The following is a 27100-nucleotide window of genomic DNA, read 5'->3' on the forward strand; positions in this document are numbered from 1 at the left end:
TTGTTTTAAGCAAAAACTTTTTGCAGTGTATTGTTTACTTTTGAACACGCTGGTCCGTTAGTTTTACCAACAAAAACACTTAAGTTTATGTCGCTAAGCTGAGGTTGCTAAGGATGATAAACACATCTTTTAATGTGACACTGCTTTCGACCAACCAGCATCAAGGACCCGAACTGCCCGCTTTATAAATAGAAACCAGCCAAAAACCATCTGTCGAACAGAAGCCAAGTGATGCACAAGTCCTACCAGCCCCTGAAACCCGCGACCAACAAATACCTGCAGCACAGATGGGACCAGACACGATACGACGACCACCGCAGCAAGGTTTGTCGTCTTCAATATCGCTTAATTACGACTTTGGACGGCTATTTTAACACGTAATTTATTGCCTAACTTTCAGCATCAGTGTTTCAGTCTTCAGCGTCACGTGATCCTTCAGAAATCATTCTAATATACTGATTTGCTGCTAAAGAAACATTTATGATTATTATTAATAATGATGAAAACTGTTGTGTTGCCAGATATTTTTGTGGAAACCGTAATAGAGTTTAGGGTCACTAATAATAAAATGAATACACACAACCATCTGACATACGCTAATAAATACGTTTGTTAATAAAGAAAGAAGTCTCTTCTGCTTACCAAGGTTGCATTTAATTACTCAAAAATACAGTAAAAAAAATATTGTGAAATACTACAATTAAAATGAACTGCTGTCTATGTAAAATAAAATTTATTCTTGTGAAGCAGCGTCAATATTTATGCTATTTTATTTAAATTAAATGAATGCATTATTTTTAATTTATGTCTTAGTTTTTGTTGTATTATATTTTTTATATATTTAATATTTTCATCTCACATTGTATTGCTTTGTTTTAAATATTTTTTTTTTATTGTATTTGTTTTTATTTGATTTGATTTATTTTCAACTATTACATCTCAAATCATTTTATTTTTATTTTTAACTTAAAACTATTTTTTAATATCAAATTTGGACAATTATTTTAACACGTCATTTATTGCTAAACTTTCGGCATCATTATTTATTAGATAGAATAATACAAATACAATAAGATAATAAGAATAATTATAGAATAATTATGTTTGTTAATGAAGAAAGAAGTATCTTCTCTTTACCAAGGCTGCATTTATTTAATCAAAAATTCAGTAAAAATAAGTATTGTGAAATACTACAATTTAAAGTAACTGCTGTTCATGTAAAAAAAAAAAAAATTCTTGTGAAGCAGTGTCAATATTTATGCAGTTTTATTTAAATTAAATTAATGTCTTAGTTTTTGTTGTATTATATTTAATATTCTCATCTCACATTGTATTGCTTTGTTTTAAATAATTTTTTATTGTATTTGTTTTTATTTGATTTGATTTATTTTCAACTATTACATCTCAAATCATTTATTTTTATTTCTAACTTAAAAAAATATTTTTTTAATAACAAATTTGGACAATTATTTTAACACGTCATTTATTGTTAAACTTTCGGCATCATTATTTATTACATAGAATAATACAAATACAATAAGATAATAAGAATAATTATGTTTGTTAATGAAGAAAGAAGTCTCTTCTCTTTACCAAGGTTGCATTTATTTACTCATAAATACAGTAAAAATAAATAGTGAAATATTATAATTTAAAATAACCATTGTCTATGTAAATGTAATTTATTCCCGTGAAGTTTGTATTTTGATTTATTTATTTAGTTAAATTAATGCATTATTTTTAATTTCAATTTTCAACTGTCCCATCTCATATCTATTTATTGATTAGTTTGTTTTACATTTTATTTTATTCAAATTTTACTATTTTATATTTAATATTCTCATCTTTGTTTCAAATTATTTTTAATTTTAGTTCATCTTTTAATTTTATTTTTAACTTAAAAAATGTATTTATTTAAAAGAACACCGTTGAAAACAGTTGTGCTGATTCATATGTTTGAGGAAATCATGATACACTACCATTCAAAAGTTTGGTGTAAGTAAAATGAATACTTCTATTCAGCAAGGATGCATTAAAAGTGTAGTAACATGCGAACAATATGCTATCTATCTGTCTATTTGATCAAAGAAATAAATTACATTTTAATATTCATTCACATAGAAAACAATTATTTTAAAATGCAATAATATTTGACATTTTTGCAGTATTTTTGATCATTGAATGTATTTCTAAGGTGCGAGAGGCCAAACCCATCGTCAACACCAAGGGCATCCAAACACCTGCACATATTCAACATAAACTGAAGAAAATCCAGGTGCCTAATTGACATATTCATGTCACTTTATAGATGCATTTACCAACCATAACTACATTTCTGCCCTCCAAAGGCAAAGTACAGTAACTACACCAACACCGAAACTGAGAAAAATGCCTTTAAAGTTTTTACACCAGCTAGTCAAACATGTTGACACTCTTGTTTCTCTGAAACGGGACACAGTTTAAACAGGAGACTTTACCACAAAACAAAGTCCATTTTAAGCCTTAACTCAATTTTGACCAAATGTGTAGTTACTGTGCTTTGCCTTTGGAGGGCAGATTTGAAACCCCTCAAACGTGTGCATTAACTGAGTTTGTGTTGTTTTCAGGCGCAGGAAGAGAGGATGTCCATCATCGAGAGAGACAACCATCTTCTGGCGTCCAGATTGGCTGCTATCTCTCGCTCCACAGGCCGCGTGGACCACAGAAACCATTACCCAGAGTGCAGGTGTTTGTGTGTTTATAGCTGGTTAACACAGTAAGACGCTGACCTGGTTACGGTTAGGTGCTGTTTATCTGAGAAGGGTTTCTGGTGTCTCTTCTCCCGCGGCGTCTCGTGTCATCTGCGGATCTCAAACTGACGGCTGAATCATTGATGCTGGCTGTTGACAAAGCCTTTATGAATTATTGAGAGACACATAAGATATTCTCCATCACACCTGAGGGATCCGTCGCATGTGTCAGTGGCGTTTCTGTATAGTCTGATGGTTTGTTTCATTGCTTTAAAAAAGTTTGACTAATATTATTTTTCCAATATGTGCTACAATATTTTAAATTAGTTTTTATTTTTAATTTCATATTTGTATAATTTTAGTTAGTTACAGTCATTTTGTTGCATGCATTTTTTTATTAGTTTTTATTCATAAAATTATAATAACATTAGAATTTTTGTATAATTTTGATTTATATTTTTTGTATGCTGTTTTCTTTTTAATTCTAGTTAAAGTTTTAGTCATTTTGTGTTGCGTTTAAACGCATTTTTATTTGTATTTTAGTTTTACATTTTGTTATAGTATTTTTTGCATGCTTTTGCGATTTTCCCCTAGTGTTTTTCCCCCAAATTTCTATATATATATATATATATATATATTTTTTTTTTCTATTAGCTTTTATTTATAAAACTATAATAACATTTGATTTTTTTTATATTTTGTTTTCTTTTTAATTTTTTTATTTTTCAAATTTTATAATTTTGTTGTGCTTTGTGACATTTATATTTTTATATATGTCTATATAGTATTTTTATTAATATTTTTTATATTTATTTTCTGTCATTTATATATTTATTATCTATTTATCTATTTTTATTCATTTATTTATTCATATTTTATATTTATTCATTTTTATTTATATATATTTGTTTTCTATTTATATATTTTTATTCATTTATTTATTCATATTTTATATTTATTCATTTTTATTTATATATTTATTTTCTATTTATATATTTTTCATTCATAAAATATTTATTCATATTTTATATTTATTCATTTTCTATTTATATATATTTTTTATGAATTAAGTTATTTTTATAACTGAAATATAGTATTTATAAAATATTTATTCATGTTTTATACTTATTCATGTTAATTTTCACATATATTTATTTGTTTTTATTATATTAATATTATGAATAAAAATAAAATTATATACTAAAAGTATAAAATAAAACTATTATTTTTATTCAGTATATATAATATTATGTTATTATAATTATTTAACCATTTTGTATTGTGTTTTTGTATTTTAGTCAGTTTTAGTAATTTTATTGTTTTTGTGAGTTTTTTGTAAATATGTCTATATAGTATTGCTTCATAATTTTTTTGTTATTTATATATGATTATATTATTATAACTTAAATCATATTATGAAAATATAAAATATAATAATATTATAAGTGAAAATATTATTATAAGTATTGAATATTTTTTATTACAGGAGTTTCTTTTGTAAATTTGTCTATATAGTGTTTTTTTTATAATAATTTTTTAGTTGTAAATTTATTTTCATTTATTTCAATATTAAAATATTAGTTATTTTAGTACTTCAAGTTAACTAAACAATAATTAGAAATGCTTCCTTGGTAGTATATTTAATAGTTTTACTCTTAGATGATAATAATTGAATAAAATTCAATGTCAACAACCTGTTTTACAGTCTAAACGCTGAGATAAGGAGACAGAAGCTTCTTCAGGTGACTCACGAAAACCAGGCGATCTACCAGCGAATCACCACGCAGAAATCCGACTACAGGAGGGAACTCTGGGAAGGCGACTGGGAAAAAGTGGAGCGGAGGAGAGACGACATCGCACGCTATCCTCGAGGAGTGAGCAATAAACAGGTCAGATCCTAATGCACTTTTACAGAAATGTCAATCTGTCATCATTTACTCACCTCTGTGGCTCTTGGAAACATCTGCGTTGGAGCTACATGAAAGAAAGTCAGTCATACGGGTTTGGAAAGACATGGTCTTAAAATCAAACCAGATTAAAAAGCTTGTCAAGACAAACCTAGTTGGCTTGAGAAAGCCTGACCAGAAAGTTTGAAATGTTTTTAAAAGTTGGAAAAATTTTAAAAGATTTTAAAAGATTTGACTGGTTTCGTTTTGAAATAGATAAACGTTTTAAGGAGTTTTAAAGCTTAAAGCTTGACTGTTTTGAAGGCAAACAGTATGTCAGATAGATAGCATGTTTTAAGCAAGATTTGCATGTTGTTAGCATGTTTCTATTATGATTAACAAGTTCCTAGCATGTTGTTAGCATGTTTCTAGCATGATTAGCATTTTGCTAGCATGTAAACATGTTTACAGCATTATTCTAGCATGACTACCATGCTACTAACATGTTGTTAGCACGTTTCTAGCATTATTAACAAGTTACTAGCATGTTGTTAGCATGTTTCTAGCACGATTAACAAGTTACTAGCATGTTGTTAGCATGTTTCTAGCATGATTAGCATGTTGCTAGCATGTAAGCATGTTTACAGCATTATTCTAACGTGACTAGCATGATACTAACATGTTGTTAGCACGTTTCTAGCATGATTAGCAAGGTACTAGCATGTTGTTAGCATGTTTCTAACATGTTTAGCGTGTTGCTAACATGTAAGCATGTTTACAGCATTATTCTAGCATGACTAGCATGATACTAACATGTTGTTAGCACGTTTCTAGCATGATTAGCGTGTTGCTAGCATGTAAGCATGTTTACAGCATTATTCTAGCAAGACTAGCATGATACTAACATGTTGTTAGCACGTTTCTAGCATGATTAGCAAGTTACTAACATGTTGTTAGCATGTTTCTAGCATGATTAGCGTGTTGCTAACATGTAAGCATGTTTACAGCATTATTCTAGCATGACTAGCATGATACTAACATGTTGTTAGCACGTTTCTAGCATGATTAGCGTGTTGCTAGCATGTAAGCATGTTTACAGCATTATTCTAGCATGACTAGCATGATACTAACATGTTGTTAGCACGTTTCTAGCATGATTAGCAAGTTACTAGCATGTTTTTAGCATGTTTCTAGCATGATTAGCATGTTGCTAACATGTAAGCATGTTTACAGCATTATTCTAGCATGACTAGTATGATACTAACATGTTGTTAGCACGTTTCTAGCATTATTAGCAAGTTACTAGCATGTTGTTAGCATGTTTCTAGCATGATTGGCGTGTTACTAGCATGTAAGCATGTTTACAGCATTATTCTAGCAAGACTAGCATGATACTAACATGTGGTTAGCATGTTTCTAGCATTATTAGCTTGCTACTAACATGTTGTTAGCACGTTTCTAGCATCATTAGAATATTGCTAGCATGTAAGCATATTTGCAGCATTATTATAGCACGTTTCTAGCATGATTAACAAGTTACTAGCATGTTGTTAGCATTTGTTGCTAGCATGTAAGCATGTTTACAGCATTATTCTAACATGACTAGCATGATACTAACATGTTGCTAGCACGTTTCTGACATAATTTGGATGGTGCTAGCATTTTGTTAGTATGATAAAAAGTTACTAGCATGTCAGCATGTTTCTAACATGATTAGCATGTTGCTAGCATGTTAATAGCATGATTTAACTAGTTCCTAACATGTTGTTAACATGATTATAGCGTGATTAGCATGTTACTAGCATGTTCTTAACATGTTTTAACCGGATTAGCATGTTATTTGCATGATTAACTAGTTGCTAGCATTTTGTTATCATTTTTAAGATTTTAACATGTTAACATGATTTGCAAGTTACTAGCATGTTAGCATGTTACTAGCATGTTACTAGCATGTTGATAGCATGTTTTAACCTGATTAGCATGTTATTTGCATGATGAACTAGTTACTAGCATTTTGTTATCATTTTTAAGATTTTAACATGTTAGCATGATTTCCAAGTTACTAGCATGTTACTAGCATGTTCTTAGCATGTTTTAACCTGATTAGCATGTTATTTGCATGATTAACAAGTTACTAGCATTTTGTTATCATTTTTAAGATTTAACATGTTAGCATGATTTCCGAGTTACTAGCATGTTACTAGCATGATTAGCATGTTACTAGCATTTTCTTAGCATGTTTTAACCTGATTAGCATGTTATTTGCATGATTAACTAGTTACTAGCATTTTATCATTTTTAAGATTTTAGCATGTTATTAGCATGATTTGTAAGTTACTAGCATGTTAGCATATTACTAGCATGTTCTTATGTTTTTAACATGATCAACATGTTACTAGCATGATTAGCATGATTGTAGTCTGAGAGGTAGATAGACAGAGCATAGATATATATACGTAGATGCCTCATTAGCGACTGTTTCTATGGACCTTTATACGTAAGCCGTCCGCCATTTTGCTGCGGTCCACTTTACGTCATTCACCCGTAGATCTATGTAACTGACCATAGTAATCACTGAATATTCGAAATGCCACAGTCCTGAACAGCCGTTGGTCTGCGAACCTACAGTATGGTGAATGACGTCAAGTGGACCGTTCCAAAATGGCGGACGCATCTACGTGCTTGGAGCGGTCCAATGGGGTATCTACGTATATATATCTATGAGACAGAGGCTCATTTGAACATTCCGCCAGTGTAAGTCTATGGGATTTTCCCTTGATTTAATCGTCATTTTTAGGAAAACCGTAAGTTCGATCAGTTAGAAAACATACAGCAACTGGAGTCAGATCAGTCTGAAGATCTGGGCTGAGGTTGGAGTTTAGCGTTAAAGCTCTTGGAGGAGTTAGAGTTGAACATTTAATGACAGACTTCTCCAATAATTTATTCTGCTTAAACCCCGCCCCCATTTTTTCCCAATCTACTGAAAGCTCAGGTTCGCCTCTATTTCTGAGTGCCACGCCCACACCTCAACATCCAATCAACAATCTCCGCCCAACTTTTTTGTTATGCCTGATAAGATCAGTCGCTCTTCTCTTTCATAACGACTTTACAATAAAGTGCTCTGCATTATGTATTAGAGCAAAAATGAATTTAGGATGAAAAGGCTGTTTTTTTCTGTCACAGAAGTCTACGAAGTGTGTGAAGTTCTCTGGAGGGACGTCAGGACAGAGTCAGAGTTCGTCCAGCGGTGTTGAAGATGACAGCGGAGAAACCACTGAAGATCCTCATGAACATCAGACATGTGTGAAATAAACTCACCTGGGTTAAATGAATCTCTTAAGCTCCTTTGTACTTTTGTGATTTCCAAAAACCTCCAATGCGACATGTTTTAAAGAACTTACATGTAAAACCAGTTAAGACTGTGACTTGAAGAAAACAGACAACTTGAAGATGACATGAACCATTTGTGACCCTGGACCACAAAACCAGTCATAAGTGTTAAATTTGACAAAACTGGGATGTATGCATCATATGAAAGCTCGATAAATAATCATATATCAATAGAAAGCTTATTGATCAAGCTTTCATATGATTTTTCTTTTATGCCAAAAATCATTAGGAAATTAGGTAAAGATCATGTTCCATGAAGATTTTTTTGTGAAATTCCTACTATAAATATATCAAAATGTAATTTTTGATCATTAATATGCATTGTTAAGAACTTTAAATCAATAATTTTGACCCATACAATGTATTTTTGGCTATTGCTACAAATATACCCCAGCGACTTAAGACTGGTTTTGTGGTCCAGGGTCACATTTCATATTCATTTATATATTTATGGGCCATTCTACAGAATTGGAACAAACTGCTGTCCCACAATCAAAAAACACATTTAAAAAGCAGTTAAGATTGAAACCCACAATAATATTTCAAATATCGTTAAGCTTAATGTATATAAAATCATAATTTATTGGTACTTGCAATTCGTTATACTTGTTTTTAAAAGTATCTTTTTTGATTCTTTTAAAAAGTAAAAAATTCCAATTTTGTATTTTCATTCTAAATATTTGAGCTGAAAATCTTTGAGCTAGGTTCAAAAGTATCTAAAGTTGTCACAACCAAAACTAAATTTTCATTAATTCATTTATATATACTTTTTATTCATTTTGTCTGTTATTTTTATTAATTCATATTATTATAATTGTTATTATTAAAATTAATTAATATTTTTATATATAATATTATTTTTTTAAGTCTTTGTCTTTTTTTTTTCAACGGTTTATTTTGTAAATATGTAAATTGTATATATAGTATTGTATAGTATTTTATTTCAGATATTTATATTTATGATCATATTATTATTATAATAAATAGAATAGTATAAAGTAGTAGTAGTAGTAGTAATTAAAATAATATTTCATATAATATTATTATACTATTAAAATAATTGAATAATTTTATTAACCGTTTTCTAAATTTAGTAAGTTTTAATTTTATTTTAGTGATTTTTTCCAGCAGTTTTTTTGTAAATGTCTGTATAATATTGTTTTTCTTCTTTTTTTATTTTATTTTATATATAAGATTATTCTGTATTCTTTTTATTTTAGTCAGTTTCAGTAATTTTATTGTTTTAATTTTTCAGCAGGTTTTTTGTAAATATGTACATTGTATATATAGTGTTGTTTTAATTAATTTTTTGTTATATATTATATATTGAGAAAATTTATAAATTATAAATTTGTTTTATTGAGTGGCAGAAATAGGCTTCCATAGATTAAGTAAAATAGTATAAAGGTATGGAGGACAAGAAATGATTTAAGCATAAATAAATAAATTATTAAATGCTGAAATAAAAAATGTAAAAATAATTTAATAATCACATGCATAAATAAATAAATAATTGCAGATATGCATAAATAAATAATTTAGTCAAAAGTGTCATTTTTAATTGTGCTATTTTTGTATCATTTGTGTTATACTACATTTATTTAGTTTTACATTTATTTATGCATTTCTATATTTATTCATTTATACTTAAGTCATTTCTTGTCCTCCATATAAAGACAAAATTTGCAATATAAAGTGGAAAATCGAATGTTTTGTTGTGCATTTAAAAAGCAGTTAAGATTTCAAATCTTAGATATTTATTAAGATCCTTTTATTATCTATTGAAACCCAAAATGATATTTAAAATATCAGTGAGCTTAATATATATAAAATCATAATTTATTAGGTTTTTTTTCAATTGGAAGGTGGCTGTCCTGAACACAAACCATTAAATTTTAACCTATGAAAATTATATATATAAAAAAAATTCAATTGTTTAAAAGTATCTTTAAGTAAAAAAAAAAAAAAAAATCAATAAAAAATAATAATAATTATATATCTACATAATATTTTCTTACCAAATTTTTGAGCTGCAAATCTTTTTTCCAGTTATTTGTATTTAAGTTATTTATATTTATTTTATTATTATTATTAAATAAAATATTATAAAATTATTAAATACAATTATTTTCATATTATTTTTTTCAGCAGTTTTTTGTAAATATGTAAATTGTATATAAATTATTGTTTTAATTAATTTTTCTATATTTTTATTACTTTAATATATTTATTCTCATAATTATATTATTATAAATAAAATAATATACAAATTATAGAATAAAATTATTATTTTTAAATACAATATTATTATAATTATTGAGGAATTTTATATTATGCTTTCTTTTAATTTTAGTCAGTTTTAGTCATTTTATTTCCAGAAGTTTTTTTTATAAATATGTAAATTGTATATATAGTATTGTTTTAATTAATTTTTAGTAATATTTTTATTAGCTTATTTAAAATTTTAAAATAAATTATTATTTTTATATATAATATTATTATATTATTACAATTACAATTATTGAATACTTTTACTTTTTAATTTAATAATTACATGCATGCATAAATAAATAAATGCAGATATGCATAAATGAATAATTTAGTCAAAAGTGTCATTTTTAATTGTGCTATTTGTGTGCCATTTGTGTTATACTACATTTATTTATTTATTATACTTAAGTCATCTGTCCTCCATATAGAGACAAAAGCCAGTTTTGCACAGTTTGTACACTTAAAACAACTGAAGTGAGTTGGAACTCGTTCATGGTCTGTTTAAATTTATCCTAAGCCATTTATGTTACTTAATACTTAATAAGGACATCCATCTTGTGTTACGGCTGAAAACATCTATCTCTTTGTACACTATACCTGAGTAAGACTCAGTAGTGCAGAAGTTTCCAAATGTAGATCATCCATCATCCACTGGATGGCAACACAAGCATGTTTGTTTTGAGTCTCCCACAGCCTGATGAAGCCTGAAAAACTGAAGGAGAAATCATATCAGGATCAACAGCTGGATATTGCCGTTCGCACGGTTTGTGTGGATTGATCTCTCACTGAACAATCATGAAGAATATTTATGATCTACATCTCTATTATTGAGGCTGTACAATATTCCTGTAATGTCTCAGCACTTTATCACGTCCTCCAAGCCACCAGGGGGCGCAGCGGTATTGCCCTATACTCCTCAACACTAGATGGCGTTAGAGACTCTTGTTCCTTAAAGCTCACCTGTATTCAATCACTGACACAGCTCATTCAGTAAGAACTGCTGCTAGTAACACCGTAGACCCGGGTTCGATCCCCACTCAGACCATTACGAGAACATGCTAATCATGTCAACAACATGCTAGCAACATGAAAATCGTGTTAGTAATATGCTAGCAACATGCTAATCATGTTAAAACATGCTAGCAACATGAAAATCGTGTTACTAATATGCTAACAACATGCTAATCACGTTAAAACATGCTAGCAACACATTAGTAACTTACTAATCATGCTAGAAACATGCTAGCAACGTTAGTAACTTGCTAAACAACCAAAACTAAATTTTCATTCATTCATTTATATATACTTTTTATTCATTTTCTCCGTTATTTTTATTAATTTATATTATTATGATTGTTATTATTAAAATTAATTAATATTTTTATATATAATATTATTTTTTTAAGTCTGTCTTTTTTTTTCAACGTTTTTTTTTTGTAAATATGTAAATTGTATATATAGTATTGTATAGTATTTTATTTCAGATATTTATATTTATGATCATATTACTATTATAATTAGAATAGTATATAGTAGTAGTAGTAGTAATTCAAATAATATTTCATATAATATTATTATACTATTACAATAATTGAATAATTTTATTAACCGTTTTCTAAATTTAGTAAGTTTTAATTTTATTTTAGTGATTTTTTCCAGCAGTTTTTTTGTAAATGTCTGTATAATATTGTTTTTCTTCTTTTTTATTTTATTTTACATATAAGATTATTCTGTATTCTTTTTTATTTTAGTCAGTTTCATTAATTTTATTGTTTTAATTTTTCAGCAGTTTTTTTGTAAATATGTACATTGTATATATAGTGTTGTTTTAATTAATTTTTTGTTCTATATTATATATTGAGAAAATTTATAAATTATAAATTAGTTTAAACATGCTAGCAACATGCTAATCACTTTAAAACGTGCTAGTTACTTACTAATCATGCTAGAAACATGGCAACTACATGTTAACATATACTAACAACATGCTAATCATGTAAAAATTGCTAGCAACATGCTAATAAAATGCTAACATTAAGGTATCTATTTATCTGACAGACTTTTGCTTTCAAATCAATCAAGCTTTGAGCTTCAAAACTACTTTAAACTTCAGTCTTTTTCAACTTTTTTTAAACCTTCTGGTCAGGATTTCTCAAGTCCAGACAAACTTTTTTTTATCTAGTTGCAATTTAAAAAGACTTTTTCTCTTTGTGAATATATTGTAAAATCAAATTTATTCCTGTGATCAAAGCTGAATGTTCAGCATCATTCCTGCAGTCTTCAGCGTCACATGATCAGTAGAAATCATTCTAGTATTGATTTGCTGCTCAAGAAACATTTGATTATTATCAGTTGAAAACAGAGTATTTTTACGTAAAATGTGCCACATTTTATTTGAACAGAAAGCTCAAAAGAACAGCATTTATTTGAAGCAGAAATCTTTTGTTACATTACGGATGTCTTTACTGCCGCCTTTGATCACTGTAACTCATCCTTGCTGAATAAACAGCAGTAATGTCTCCATCTTTCTAGCTTTATCAGATATATATCACCCCTGTGTGGAGTAAAACAAGATAATACTATGGTACTTTGTTAGTGGAGCCCATTTTTGCAGGCCTCATGCCAATCGTAACTACTTAATTAAGCGACAATTATTCTTCCGAGCACAAATTCTTGGCCAGCTGAAAATGATACCTGCTTATACGGCAGAAAAAAACGCTTTTCTAAAACCTGGAATCCATCCGCCAAGCAGACAGAGCCAATATTTCCAGTCTGTTCCCTGACCTTGATTTTCCTCCATCTCAGTGTTTCAGCAATCACTCGTTCTCCTGCCAGTCTCTCGTTCTCAATGTTTCTGTCGTTCTCCTGCAGGACCATAAAACCAGAGTCGTGCAGAACAATAACTGAAGGAGCTAATGGAGCCAAACAGAGTGAATGTGAGCTTTCTCGCCTGTTTAACTGCTGTGATGGATTATTCCGGAGAACAGACGACCGTCGCCGCTCCATCTGGCAGATTTCCTCAAAATCTGGATCCTCTCTGCTTTCTTTCCCCCGTGAGATTCATCAGGAGTCCTGAGTCTATCATGCAGAATGCTTATAAATTTGGTTGCATCTTTACCATTAAATATCATAACAGTAGTCTGTGTCACATGATAGATTTGTGTGAGGAAAACAGGCTCAAACTTAAGGGAGAGGTTTACCTTCAGAACAAAAATGTACAGATAATGTACTCACCCCCTTGTCATCCAAGATGTTCATGTCTTTCTTTCTTCAGTCGTAAGGAAACTCTGTTTTTTGAGGAAAACATTTGAGGATTTCTCTCCATATAATGGACTTCTATGGTGCCCTGAGTTTGATCTTCCAAAATGCAGCTTCAAATGATCCCAGCAGAGAAAGAAGGGTCTTATCTAGTGAAACAATCAGTTTTTTTCTTCTAAAGTTACAATTTATATACTTATAACCTCAAAAACTCGTCTTGCTCTGCCTGAACTCTGTTTTTTCCCCGGTTTAAGACAGTTAGGGTGTGTCTCATTTTCTCCCTCAACTTCAAAATCCCCCTACATCGCTGTTTTACATTTTTTTTGTAAAGAGTGTTTGAGTTTAAAAAGTTAGTCAAGACAAACTTTTAAGTTGGCTTGAGAAAGCTGGACCAGAAAGTTTGAAAAAGTTTAAGAAGTTTAAAAACATTTCCACGTTTTAAAAGTTAAGTTTGAGGGTTTTCAGTCTGAAATAGTTTGAAGTTTAAAGTAGTTTTAAAAGCTTGTTTGTTTGGTAGACAGCATGTTTCTAGCACGATTAGCATTGTTGCTAGCATGATTCTAACATGATTAGCGTGGTGCTAGCATGATTCTAACATGATTAGCGTGGTGCTAGCATGATTCTAGCATGATTAACGTGGTGCTAGCATGATTCTAACATGATTAGCGTGGTGCTAGCATGATTCTAGCATGATTAACGTGGTGCTAGCATGATTCTAACATGATTAGCGTGGTGCTAGCATGATTCTAGCATGATTAACGTGTTGCTAGCATGATTCTAACATGATTAACGTGGTGCTAGCATGATTCTAACATGATTAGCGTGGTGCTAGCATGATTCTAGCATGATTAGCGTGTTGCTAGCATGTTTCTAGCATGATTAGCGTGTTGCTAGCATGATTAGCGTGTTGCTAGCATGATTTTAGCATGATTCTAACATTAACGTGGTGCTAGCATGATTCTAACATGATTAGCGTGGTGCTAGCATGTTTCTAGCATGATTAGCGTGTTGCTAGCATGTTTCTAGCATGATTAGCATGTTGCTAGCATGATTCTAACATGATTAGCGTGGTGCTAGCATGATTCTAACATGATTAGCGTGGTGCTAACATGTTTCTAGCACGATTAGCGTGTTGCTAGCGTGTTGCTAGCATGATTCTAGCACGATTAGCGTGGTGCTAGCATGATTCTAACATGATTAGCGTGGTGCTAGCATGTTACTAGCATGATTAGCATGTTGCTAACATGATTCTAGCATGATTAGCGTGGTGCTAGCATGATTCTAACATGATTAGCGTGGTGCTAGCATGATTCTAACATGATTAGCGTGGTGCTAACATGTTTCTAGCATGAATAACGTGTTGCTAGCATGATTCTAACATGATTAGCATGGTGCTATCATGTTTCTAGCATGATTAGCGTGTTGCTAACATGATTCTAGCATGATTAGAAAAGATGGTTTTGCTAGATAATACCCTTCTTCCTCGTCTGAAGCTGCATATAAACTGCATTTTGGAAGTTCAAACTCGGGGCACCATTGGAGTCCACTATATGGAGAGAATCCTGAAATGCTTTCCTCAAAAAACTTTTTTTTTTTTTTTTTAACGACTGAAGAAAGAAAGACATGAACATAAATTTTAGTTCTGGAAGTGAACTTCTCCTTTAAGCCTAAACATTGGTGAGTTGCAATATTGTGCATTTGACAAACTTGGACTTGATATGAAATGCAATAACCTAAAAGCTTCTGAAATGCCTCCTACCCAAGGCTCTCACATAAAACACAGAGTATTAATAGAAAAATACATTTATTTATACAGAGTTCACAAAGAGTACCGGCACAGGAGACCTGAAAGAAAAAGAGATGCTGGGAAAGATTCATAAAATAAACCTAGGCTCAAACTGGGAAAATTACTTTCCAGAAGACAGAATAATTAAGAAGTTTGAAACTTAAAGGAATAGTTCACCCAAAAAATGTAGATGAGTTTGTTTCTTCATCAGATTTGGAGAAATGCAGCGTTGCATCACTTGCTCACTAATGGATCTGAATGGGTGCCATCAGTATGAGAGTCCAAACAGCTGAGAAAACAAGCATCCAAGATGTAGATGAGTTTGTTTCTTCATCAGATTTGGAGAAATGCAGCATTGCATCACTTGCTCAGTAATGGAGGTGAATGGGTGCCGTCGGAATGAGAGTCCAAACAGCTGAGAAAACAAGCATCCAAGATGTAGATGAGTTTGTTTCTTCATCAGATTTGGAGAAATGCAGCATTACATCACTTGCTCACCAATGGATGTGAATGGGTGCCATCAGTATGAGAGTCCAAACAGCTGAGAAAACAAGCATCCAAGATGTAGATGAGTTTTGTTTCTTCATCAGATTTGGAGAAATGCAGCGTTGCATCACTTGCTCACCAATGGATGTGAATGGGTGCCATCAGTATGAGAGTACAAACAGCTGAGCAGATGAGCATCCAAGATGTAGATGAGTTTTGTTTCTTCATCAGATTTGGAGAAATGCAGCGTTGCATCACTTGCTCACTAATGGATGTGAATGGGTGCCATCAGTATGAGAGTACAAACAGCTGAACAGATGAGCATCCAAGATGTAGATGAGTTTTGTTTCTTCATCAGATTTGGAGAAATGCAGCGTTGCATCACTTGCTCACCAATGGATGTGAATGGGTGCCATCAGTATGAGAGTCCAAACAGCTGAGAAAACAAGCATCCAAGATGTAGATGAGTTTTGTTTCTTCATCAGATTTGGAGAAATGCAGCGTTGCATCACTTGCTCACCAATGGATGTGAATGGGTGCCATCAGTATGAGAGTCCAAACAGCTGAGAAAACAAGCATCCAAGATGTAGATGAGTTTTGTTTCTTCATCAGATTTGGAGAAATGCAGCGTTGCATCACTTGCTCACCAATGGATGTGAATGGGTGCCTTCAGAATGAGAGTCCAAACAGCTGATAAAAACATCACAATAATCCACAAACAATCCAAAGCACTCCAGTCCATCAACTAACATCTTAAGTCAAAAGCTAACAAGTTTTTAACTTTTAAACCAATGTTTCCGGCAAAAAGTCCTGTATGGTTTCATCTGGTCTGAATCAGGAGAGGAATATGCATAGATCAAAAACCATTTAAAAGCCAAAACAGATAAAACAAATCTGACAGTGGATTTTGACATAATTCAGCTAAAAGCAATGGTTTGAAGAGGACATTTTAGCAAATTGTGTGAACTGTCCCTTTAAATACTTCTAGTATGTGTGTGTATATTGATATAAGAGTGTGTTTATGTACCACAGAGTCAAATGACGAAGTGTTTTCCTGTAAAACAGCACATTTGTGAGTCTGTCAGGCCTGAAAAACAAGCAAACAAGCATAATAAAAAAGTTGTATTAATTTAGAAAATAATTCAAACTAGGAGCAGTTTCAGATTTATACACAAAACACAACAAACACTTCATTTCAACACTCACATGAAAACAGTCATTGAAAGTGCATCTAAAGTTATACAGAGAACCAACATACAACACGTATCACAATTAAATCCTGTATTGCGGTTTATGAGTCATTAACTGTGCAAAGATCTAAGTTTAATGATCTCAAACTCAAACTGACATGTTGAGCTCTTGCTGAATCATTATTTGAGTTCTGTCGGTTCATTTATGCATTTATGAATACCACAAGTTAACATACTTAGTATTAGGGCTGAGCAATATAGCTAACAAAATATTGTTTGCTCAGGTTAAAAAAAGTTTCATGTTTCCATAAAATACAATGAAAATCTCGAATTAGAAGAACAACGACATTTAATGATTTTCATATATCTTATACTTTTAATACTTTTAGTTTTCAATTTTCATTTGTCACTAATTTGTTTAATTTCAGCTCATTTTAGTTTGTTATATTTTTCTATTTATATTTAATACATTTGTATACCAGTTTTAGTTTTAAGTTATTTCCAGTTAGTCATTTTAGTGCTTCAACTTTAATTTCAGTTACTTGCCTAGGAAAAAATTTCAAGTTTGAGTTTTTAATCCATTTTATTTATTTTTTTAGTTTTCAATTAACAAAATTGTTTATAATAGTATTCATTTTAGTTAGTTATAATAACCCTGCAATGCAAAATGTAATAAATATTAAATAGCAATACTGACCTACATATACTTTTTACTACACGTTTTACTAAAACGTTTTAATAAATGTACAAATGCCACACAGAGACTTCAGTAAAATGCAAACAAATAAATAAATCAGTGTTCTATTGATTGAAACTCATTTAAACTAATAATTCAATCAATCAAATCAATCAAATCTACTAACAGTAACACTCATTGTATAAATCAGAAATGCTACAATGTAAAAAAAAAAAAAAAAAAAAAAAATTATATATATATATATATATATATATATATATATATATATATATATATATATATATATATAAATTGTTTAGTATTTTTTTTTACTTCAAAATTGTATACTTAATTCAAGGTCTTACTTGACAATTTTTTGTAATTATTTGTATAACTTAACTAGCAATGTGTAAATAAAAACACTGTAGTAAAACATCACTAAACTGTGGAAGCCCATTTCTGCCACTGAATAAAAAAAAAAAAACAGTAATTGCGACTTTTTATCTGACAATTTTGAGGCTATTGTGATTTTTTTTCTCAGAATTGCGAGTTTATGTCTCAAAATTTTGACTTATATAACGATATATAAAGAATTGTGAAAAGAAGTCCGAATTGTGAGATGCAAACTTTTTTTCTCACAATTGTGAGTTTCTATCACAGTTCTGCCTTGTGACAGCAGAATTGTGATACAAAACTCACAATTGTGAGGAAAAAAAGAGTCAGAATTGTGAGAGAAATTTGCAACAGTAAAAAAAACAAAAACAAAACAAAACAAAAAAACAGAATTGCAAGATATAAAAGAATTTTATTGAATTTAAGAAAAAAAGTCAGAATTGTGAGATATAAACTTGCAATTGTGAAAAAAAAGTCAGAACTGCGATATGTAAAATTGCATTTGAGAGAAAAAGTCAGAGTTGCAAAATATGAGCATGCATTTGCAAGAAAAAAGTCAGAATTGTAAGATATAAACTTGCATTTGCGAAAAAGGCAGAATTGCAAGATAGAAACTCACATTTGGGAGAAAAAAGTCAGAATTGAGAGATATAAACTTGTAATTGTGAAAAAAAATCTGAATTACGAGAGACAAAAAACCCCCCGCAATTGTGAAAAAATTGCAATACAGCCTCAATTGTAAAAAAGTCAGAACTGCAAGATAAAAAAAAAATCGCATTTGCGAAATAAGGCAGAATTGCGATAAAAACTCGCATTTGCAAAAAAAGGTAGAGTTGCTAGATATAAACACGCAATTGTGACAAAAAAATCTGAATTGCAAGAAGAAAATTCACAATTGTGAGAAAAGTCGTCAGAATTGTAAGATTCAAACTCACAATTGTGAGAAAAGAATTGTGAGATATAAACCCGCAACACAAACTCATGGCAATTTGCCAGTTTTGTTTTGTGAGAGATAAACTCGCAATTGTGAAATTTTTTTTTTGATACAAACTCAGAATTAAAAAAAAGTCATAACTGCAAGAAATAAAATTGCTATTGCGAAGCAAGGCAGAATTGCGAGATATAAACTCGCATTTGAGAAAAAAATATTTTTCGATACAAACTCAGAATTGTAAAAAAAGTCAGAACTGCAAGATATAAAATCGCATTTGTGAAAAAAGTCATATTGAAAAAGAATTGCGAGATTGTGCAATTGTGAAAAAAAATTGTGATACAAACTCAATTGTAAAAAAGTCAGAACTGCAAGATAAAAAAATCGCATTTGCGAAATAAGGTAGAATTGCGATATCGCAAGTGAGAGAAAAAAGTCAGAATTGTGAGATACAAAATCGCACCTGCGAGAGAATTGTTCGTTTTTATCATGCAGTTCTGAGAAAAAAGTCAGAATTGTGAGATTAAAAAGTCGTAACAAACTTTTTTATTTGTTTTTTACTCAGTGGCGGAAACAGGCTTCCATACTAAACTCTGTAGCAAATAGTGAGACATGAATAAAAAGTGCATAAAATCATGTGGCTTAAATCAAATTCGTTATATATCGCTCAGCCCTAGTTAGCATGTTTTATTAGTGCAACCATAACAGGTCCAAGCAGAGAATCTCAGCAGCTGCTGAGCGATGTTGGAAAGAAGTAAAATAAGTTCTTGTGGCAAGACCGCTGAGCATCAGGTGAAGAAATCTTTGGAAATGGCTTCTACGAAATTGGGCGCCGACATCAGGATCCCGATGGTGCACAAGATGGTGAAAATAGAGAACGCCATCAGACACAAGCGGTCGATCACCGCCGCCGCAAACTTCCACTCGTTGCACACGTTCTCGTCCTCGTCCTGGTCGCGAAACCTTTTAGCGATGTATCGCACCTCCTCCAGGATTTTAGCCAGTTCCACTTCCGAAGCCCCGCCCACAAGGCCAGCATTAACCCGCCCCCCGATCGCAGCCCCGCCCCCAAGCGTAGGCACGGTGGCCCCCGGCAACAGCACATCCTCCTCGGCGGAGGCCATGAGGCGGCTGCAGAGGACGCTGTGCGAGTCGTGGGAGGAAGCGTAGTGGACGCCCTCCATGCCTCTGAAGCCGATGTAGAGCATGTTGTTGGGCTGTAGCGCCCCCTGGCTGACGGACAGCTCCACGCTGGATATGCTCCCACGCCGAGTGTGCTTGTTGTGGCAGGCCAGACGGATACGCTCCTCGCCGGGCCGCCGCATGCGGAGGAACCAAGCGCACCAGTTCAGGAGGAGAACGCGAGTCTGGAGGACAAAACACAAACTTATACAGTGCCTCCAAAAGTATTTGGACACTTAAAGCGATAGTTCAGGCAAACATGAAAATTAGCCCATGACTTTCTTCTTTTAGATGAAGACGATTGGAGTTGGATATTAAAAATATCCTGGCTCTTCCAAGCTTTATAATGGCAGTGAATGGGTGTTGAAATTTTGGAGTCCAATAAAGTGCATCCATCCATCATAAAAAGTACTAAATGAATAAAATAAATAAATAATAAATAAATAACATTAAATATTCCAAATTAATAAATGTTTTGGTAAAGTAAAGCTATTACAGCAAACATATACAAAATAAAATCAAAAAATTTATGAAATGAAAATAAAAAAATTAATGTTTTGGTAAAGTTATTGCTGAAAAATTATCAAATATACAAAATTAAAAATATCAAACATACAAAATGTAAAATATATCAATAATAATGTATGAAATGAAAACAAAATACTAAATAAATAAAAAGTTACAAATAAATAAGTAAAATGAAACAAAAAATAAATAAATGTTTTGGTAATATAAAGTTATTGCAGCAAAAATATACACATATACAACATTTAAAATATATCAATAAATGTATAAATCAAAAATGCATGAAATAAAAACAAAATACTAAATAAATAAACAGTGATACAAATGCGTAATTATGAGAAAAAGAATTGCGAGTTTTTTTTTCATGCAGTTCTAAGAAAAAAAGTGAGATACAAATTCGTAATTATTTGTAATTATGTTGTATACAAATATACAACATTGAAAATATATCAATAATAATGTATGAAATAAAAACAAAATACTAAATAAATAAAAAGTAAAAAATAAATATAAATAAATAAATGCTTTGGTAATATAAAGCCATTGCAGCAAAAATATACAAATATACAAAATTGAAAATATATTAATAATAATGCATGAAATAAAAACAAAATACTAAACACACAAACAAACAAATAAATAAATGCTTTGGTAAAGTTATGGCAGCAAAAATGTACAAATATAAAAAATAAAAATATAGACAAACAAAATTAGAAATATATAAATAATAATGTACGAAATAAAACAAAACAATTAAAAAAAAAAATAAATAAATCCTTTGCTATAAAATAGCAGCAAAAATATACAAATATAAAAAAAATATAACAGACAAAATTAAAAATGTATCAATAATAATTTATCAAATAAAAACAAAATAACAAATAAACTATAAATAAATAAATAAATAAATAAATAAATGCTTTGGTAAAGTTATGGCAGAAAAATAAATAACAATATAACAGACAAAATTAAAAATGTATCAATAATAATGTATGAAATAAAAACAAAATCCTAAATAAATAAATAAATAAATAAATGCTTTGGTAAAGTTATGGCAGCAAACATATACAAATATAAAAAACAAGAATATAACAGACAAAATAATTTTTTGTATCAATAATAATGTATGAAATAAAAACAAAATACTAAATAAACAAATCAATAAATAAATGCTTTGGTAAAGTTATGGCAGCAAAAATATACAAATATAAAAAATAAAAATATAACTGACAAAATTGTTTTTATCAATAATAATGTATGAAATAAAAACAAAATACTAAATAAACAAAAATAAATAAATAAATAAATAAATAAATAAATAAATGCTTTGGTAAAGTTATGGCAGTAATAATATACAAATATAAAAAATAAAAATATAACAGACAAAATTAAAAATGTATCAATAATAATGTATGAAATAAAAACAAAATACTAAAAAAATTAAATATTAAAAATAAATAAATAAAATAATAGCTAGATATAAAGAGAGATGACAGAAAACCTATGCAGCCGTCCATGCAAACACTACAAAGACTAGTGTATCTAATAATTAGTGTGTTTGGACTGAGCTGAGCTCTTAACAAGCTGTTAATGATGTATTTGCATAAGTCAGTGAAGCGGTCAATATGACTGAATCAATGGCAGCTCATCATAGAGCTGTTGGCTTTCCCAGAGGCGTTCGCTGCTTCCTCTTAATTGCTGCTGGAATATTTATTGTAATTCTAGACGACGAAGGCCTAAGATGCCTTTTTCAAGCAAAAAATGGAAATTAATATTTGATGTTGGCTGTGTTAAGCTTGTGCCTAGAAGACAAATGAGTTATTTGGATGAAGTTTGTTAGAAAACAGGCCGAGTCTTAGGCCCGTCTCATGCATTTGGTATAAAGCTGTCGTCTTGTTCAGACCGAATACAGTCCAATCTAATTCACGTCACGCGTCCAGAGACACGCTGACCTTCAGCGCTTTAGTGTGAAAATACAGAGTCTGACAGACTGGAAGAAATAAATTAATGTAAATAAAATGTGATGGATAGATATAAATAAATAAAAAATGCTTTTGTAGCAAAAATGTAAAATACACATACAATTAAAAATATATTAATGAATGTATAAAATAAAAACAAAATACTAAATAAACCCATTCATGAAAAATACAAATAAACAAATAAATTATTTGAAAGCTTGTGTACAAAAAATAAATAAATAAAATAAATAAATAAACACAGTTAAAAGATATGAATGATATATGAAATAAAATAATAAAATACTAAACAAATAAAAACAAACAATGAAAAATAAATAAATGCATTCATTCACAATTAAAAAAAAAAATATATATATATATATCATATAAAATAAAATACTATATAAAAAGCAAAACAAACAAATAAACAAAGACTTCGTAGCAAGAATTAAAAATACAAACAGATAAATAAATAAATAAATAAATGCTTTGTAAAGCTTGTGTACAAATAATGAGAAAAAACACAGTTAAATAATAATAAAGAATTACTAAAAAAAATTGAAAGTAAAACAAACTATCAAAAATAAATAAATGCCCTTTTAAACTCCTTTTAATGTAAGTTAAAAATACACACAATTAAAATATATACTAATGTATATTATATAAAATAATATACGTTATAAATAAATAAATAAATAATTGATTTAAAAAAAGAAAACAAAAATAAACACAATTAAAATATATTAATAATAAAATACTAAAAAAACCACAGAAATAAATAAATAAATAATGCATTCATTCATTGGCAGTGTAAAGCTTTTGTAGCAAAAATAAAAACATACACACAATTAAAAATACATGAATAATAATGAATATATGTAAAATAACAAAATACTTAAACAGCAAAACAAACAAATAAACAAAGCTTTGACGGAAAATTAAAAATACAAACAAATAAACAGATAATTAAATAAATAAATAAATACAAGCTTTGGTAATGCAAAACTTATAAATAATAAAATAATATATGAAATAAAACAATGAAATACTAAATAAATAAAAAGTGAAACAAATGCATGCATTGATAACGTAATGCTTTTGCAGCAAAAATTAAAAATACACAATTAAAAACACATTATTAATGTATATTAATAAAAAATACTAAATAAAATGCAAAACAAACAAATAAACAAATGCAAAGTTTATAGCAAAAATTAAAAATACAAATAAACAAATAAATCAATTATTTGTAAGGCTTGTGTACAAAAAAAACAATTAAAATATACGAATAATATATCAAATAAAATACTAAATAAATAAAAAGTAAAACAAACTATCAAAAATAAATAAATGAATGCATTGGTAATGTAAAGCCCTTTTAATGTAAATTAAAAATACATACACAATTAAAAAAAAAATACACTAAATAAAAAGCAAAACAAACAAATAAACAAATGCAAAATTTTCATAGCAAAATTTAAAAATACGAATAAACAAATAAATAAATAATTTGTAAAGCTTGTGTACAAAAAATGCATAAAAACCCCTGTTAAAATATATGAATTATATATTAACTAAAATAATGAGCTACTAGATAAATAAAAAGTAAAAGGAACAAACAATCAAAAATAAATAAATGCTTGCTCTGGTAATGTAAAACCCTTTTAATGTAAATTAAAAATACATACACAATAAAAAAAAGTATATTATATAAAATAAAACACTAAATAAAAAGCAAAACAAACAAATAAAAAAATGCTAAATTTTCATAGCAAAATTTAAAAACATGAATAAACAAATAAATAAATAATTTGTAAAGCTTGTGTACAAAAAATGCAAAAAAAAACAAACCTATTAAAATATATGAATAATATATTAACTAAAATAATGAGCTACTAGATAAATAAAAAGTAAAAGGAACAAACAATCAAAAATAAATAAATGCTTGCATTGGTAATGTAAAACCCTTTTAAAGTAAATTAAAAATACACAAACAATTTAAATATATATTAATAACGTATATTACATAAAATAAAATACTAAATAAAAAGCAAAACAAATAAATGCAAAGCTTTCGTAGCATAAATTAAAAATTACAAACAAAACAAACAAATAAATGCTTTGTGAAGCTTGTGTACAAAAAATGAAAAAAAAAAAAAAAAAAAACACACTTAAAATATATGAATAATATATTAACCAAACTAATTAACTACTAAAAAAAAGTAAAACAATCAAAAATAAATAAATGTAAATCCCTTTTAATTTAAATTAAAAATACACACACAATTGAAATACATATTAATAATGTATATTATATCAAATAAAATACTAAATAAAAAGTAAAACAAACAAATAAACAAACGCAAAGCTTTCGTAGCTTAAATTAAAATTACAAACAAACAAAAAATAAATGATTTGTAAAGCTTGTGTACAACAGATGGAGAAAAAAACACAATTAAAATATATGAATAATATATTAACTAAAATAATGAACTACAAAATAAATAAAAAGTAAAACAAACAATTAAAAATTAATAAATGCTTGCATTGGTAATGTAAAACCCTTTAAATATAAATTAAAAATAAACACACAATTAAAATATATATTAATAATGTATACTGAATAAAATAACATGTATACATTATTAATTATCAAACAAACAAACAAACAAACAAACAAATAAATGATTAGTAAAAAAAAATGAAAACAAAAATAAACACCATTAAAATATAAAATACTAAATAAATAAGAAAATAAGCAAACAATCAAAAATAAATAAATGCATTCATTGGTAATGTAAAGCTTTTGTAGCAAAAATAAAAGAATTCACAATTAAAAACATTAAAACAAACAAAATATTTAACAAACAAATATTTCATAGCAAATTAAAATACAAACAAACAAACAAATAAATACATACAAGCTTTGGTAATGTAAATAAAATTGTGTAGAAAAAATAAATAAATACACAATTAAAATATAGAAATAATTTATGGAATAAAACAATAAAATACTAAATAAATTATAAAGTGATGTAATGCTTTTAACATGAATAAACATTAATAATGTATATTTAAAATAAACTAAATAAAATGCACAGCTTTGTAGCAAATATAATTAAACAATAAAAAATAAATAAAAACCATAGAATTTTTGGTAACACTTTACAATAAGGTTCCTTAGTTAACGTTAGTTAGCCACATTAGTTAACATGAACTGCACTTATACAGCATTTATTAATCTTTGTTGATGTTAATTTCAACATTTACTAATACATTATTAAAATCTTGTTAACATCAGTTAATGCAGCTTGAATTAACATGAATAAACAATGAACAACTGTATTTTCGTTAACTAACGTTAATGAAGATTAGTAAATACAGTAACAAATGTATTGCTAATGGTTAGTTCATGTTAGTTAGTACATTAACTAATGTTTAACTAATGAACCTTATTGTAAAGTGCTACCGAATTTTTTTTTTTAAATCGATAAAAATACCATATGCATGCTTTCTGAGATGCAAGTATTTGTAATTTTGCAGTCATGTAGTTTGTCTTACCCATCGTGGCATCTTTCCTCCGTCCGGATCATGATAGTGATACTGCAGCACCAGGACCGTAGCGATCACAGACAGACCCACAATCACCATAGTGGTGGCAAAATACTGCGCTGAAACACACAAACACACACGTATCTCTTGAAATTGAATGCACAGAAAGCGGTGCGTGAAGATGCAGCATTCATGAGATCTTCAGCCATGTGTGAGATCAGCTACTGTACCATTACAAACCGCCAGGCTCCAGCAAACACAGTCTAATAGCATCCTGAATCCTGCACAATACAAAGTCCTGCACGCACAAAGACACTTTTTAAAGTGATTTATCATGTTAGTTCCATGGTGAATTATTTAGTTAATAATGAATTTAAATTTGAGTCTATTTCTCACACCATGCCTACATGTCTTGCTGTTTTTTTGTCCTCCAAAGGTCAAACTAAATGTGAATGATTTTTTATTGTATACAACAAATACACATTTTATATATTTTTTTATTTCTCTTTACTCTATACTTTTAGTTTCCAACTTAATGTTTACATTTATGCTTTTATTTGAAATGACTTGCTTTGCAAAATGCAAAGTGACACTTTGAAAACTTCTTTTTAATTATTTGACTTTATAATTTTATAGCAAAAAACAAACAAACAAGCAAAATCTAAATTTTAAAAAACACATTAAGTAAAATAAAATTTCTAGTCACTATTATTATTATTTTTTTTGCTGTTATCATTTACATTTGCTGTGTATTAATGTATTTCAGACACTTTGATCCAAAGTGAAAATTCATATCAAATATCAAAATTCAGGACTGAATATATTTTAAATCCCTGTTTAATTTGTTTGATTTCATTGTTTTATAATAATAAAATTAAATAAAC

General features: G+C 29.0%; 2 protein-coding genes across 2 annotated transcripts; one reads left to right on the top strand and one right to left on the bottom strand.

Annotated features, from left to right (window-relative positions):
* The first annotated feature begins 231 nt into the window (after window positions 1-231).
* Window positions 232-13352, top strand: LOC141301031 (uncharacterized). The gene is made up of 8 exons (XM_073831284.1): window positions 232-324; window positions 2195-2275; window positions 2607-2725; window positions 4435-4618; window positions 5551-5553; window positions 7799-7916; window positions 11137-11266; window positions 13148-13352. Exons 1-8 carry the CDS (start codon window positions 232-234, stop codon window positions 13350-13352), a joined length of 933 nt encoding a protein of 310 aa, XP_073687385.1.
* Window positions 13353-19784: 6432 nt separating this feature from the next.
* Window positions 19785-26617, bottom strand: LOC141301032 (neuronal acetylcholine receptor subunit alpha-7-like). Its single transcript, XM_073831285.1, has 4 exons — window positions 26613-26617; window positions 26447-26514; window positions 26226-26335; window positions 19785-20363 (listed from the first exon to the last, which is right to left on the bottom strand). The coding sequence occupies exons 1-4, from the start codon at window positions 26615-26617 to the stop codon at window positions 19785-19787; spliced, it is 762 nt and encodes a 253-aa protein (XP_073687386.1).
* Between the last annotated feature and the right edge of the window lie 483 nt (window positions 26618-27100).

The sequence above is a fragment of the Garra rufa genome, chromosome 25, assembly GCF_049309525.1.
Source record: "Garra rufa chromosome 25, GarRuf1.0, whole genome shotgun sequence".
Classification (NCBI taxonomy): Eukaryota; Metazoa; Chordata; class Actinopteri; order Cypriniformes; family Cyprinidae; genus Garra; species Garra rufa.

Coding starts and splice junctions, on each gene's coding strand:
- LOC141301032 (XM_073831285.1), bottom strand. Junction 26,336..26,446: donor GAGCCTGGCGGTTTGTAATG/GTACAGTAGCTG, acceptor TGTGTGTTTCAG/CGCAGTATTTTGCCACCACT. Junction 20,364..26,225: donor GAGGAAAGATGCCACGATGG/GTAAGACAAACT, acceptor TTTGTCCTCCAG/ACTCGCGTTCTCCTCCTGAA.
- LOC141301031 (XM_073831284.1), top strand. CDS start 232: ATGCACAAGTCCTACCAGCCCCTGAAACCCGCGACCAACAAATACCTG. Junction 2,726..4,434: donor AACCATTACCCAGAGTGCAG/GTGTTTGTGTGT, acceptor CCTGTTTTACAG/TCTAAACGCTGAGATAAGGA. Junction 11,267..13,147: donor TCACTGACACAGCTCATTCA/GTAAGAACTGCT, acceptor GTTCTCCTGCAG/GACCATAAAACCAGAGTCGT.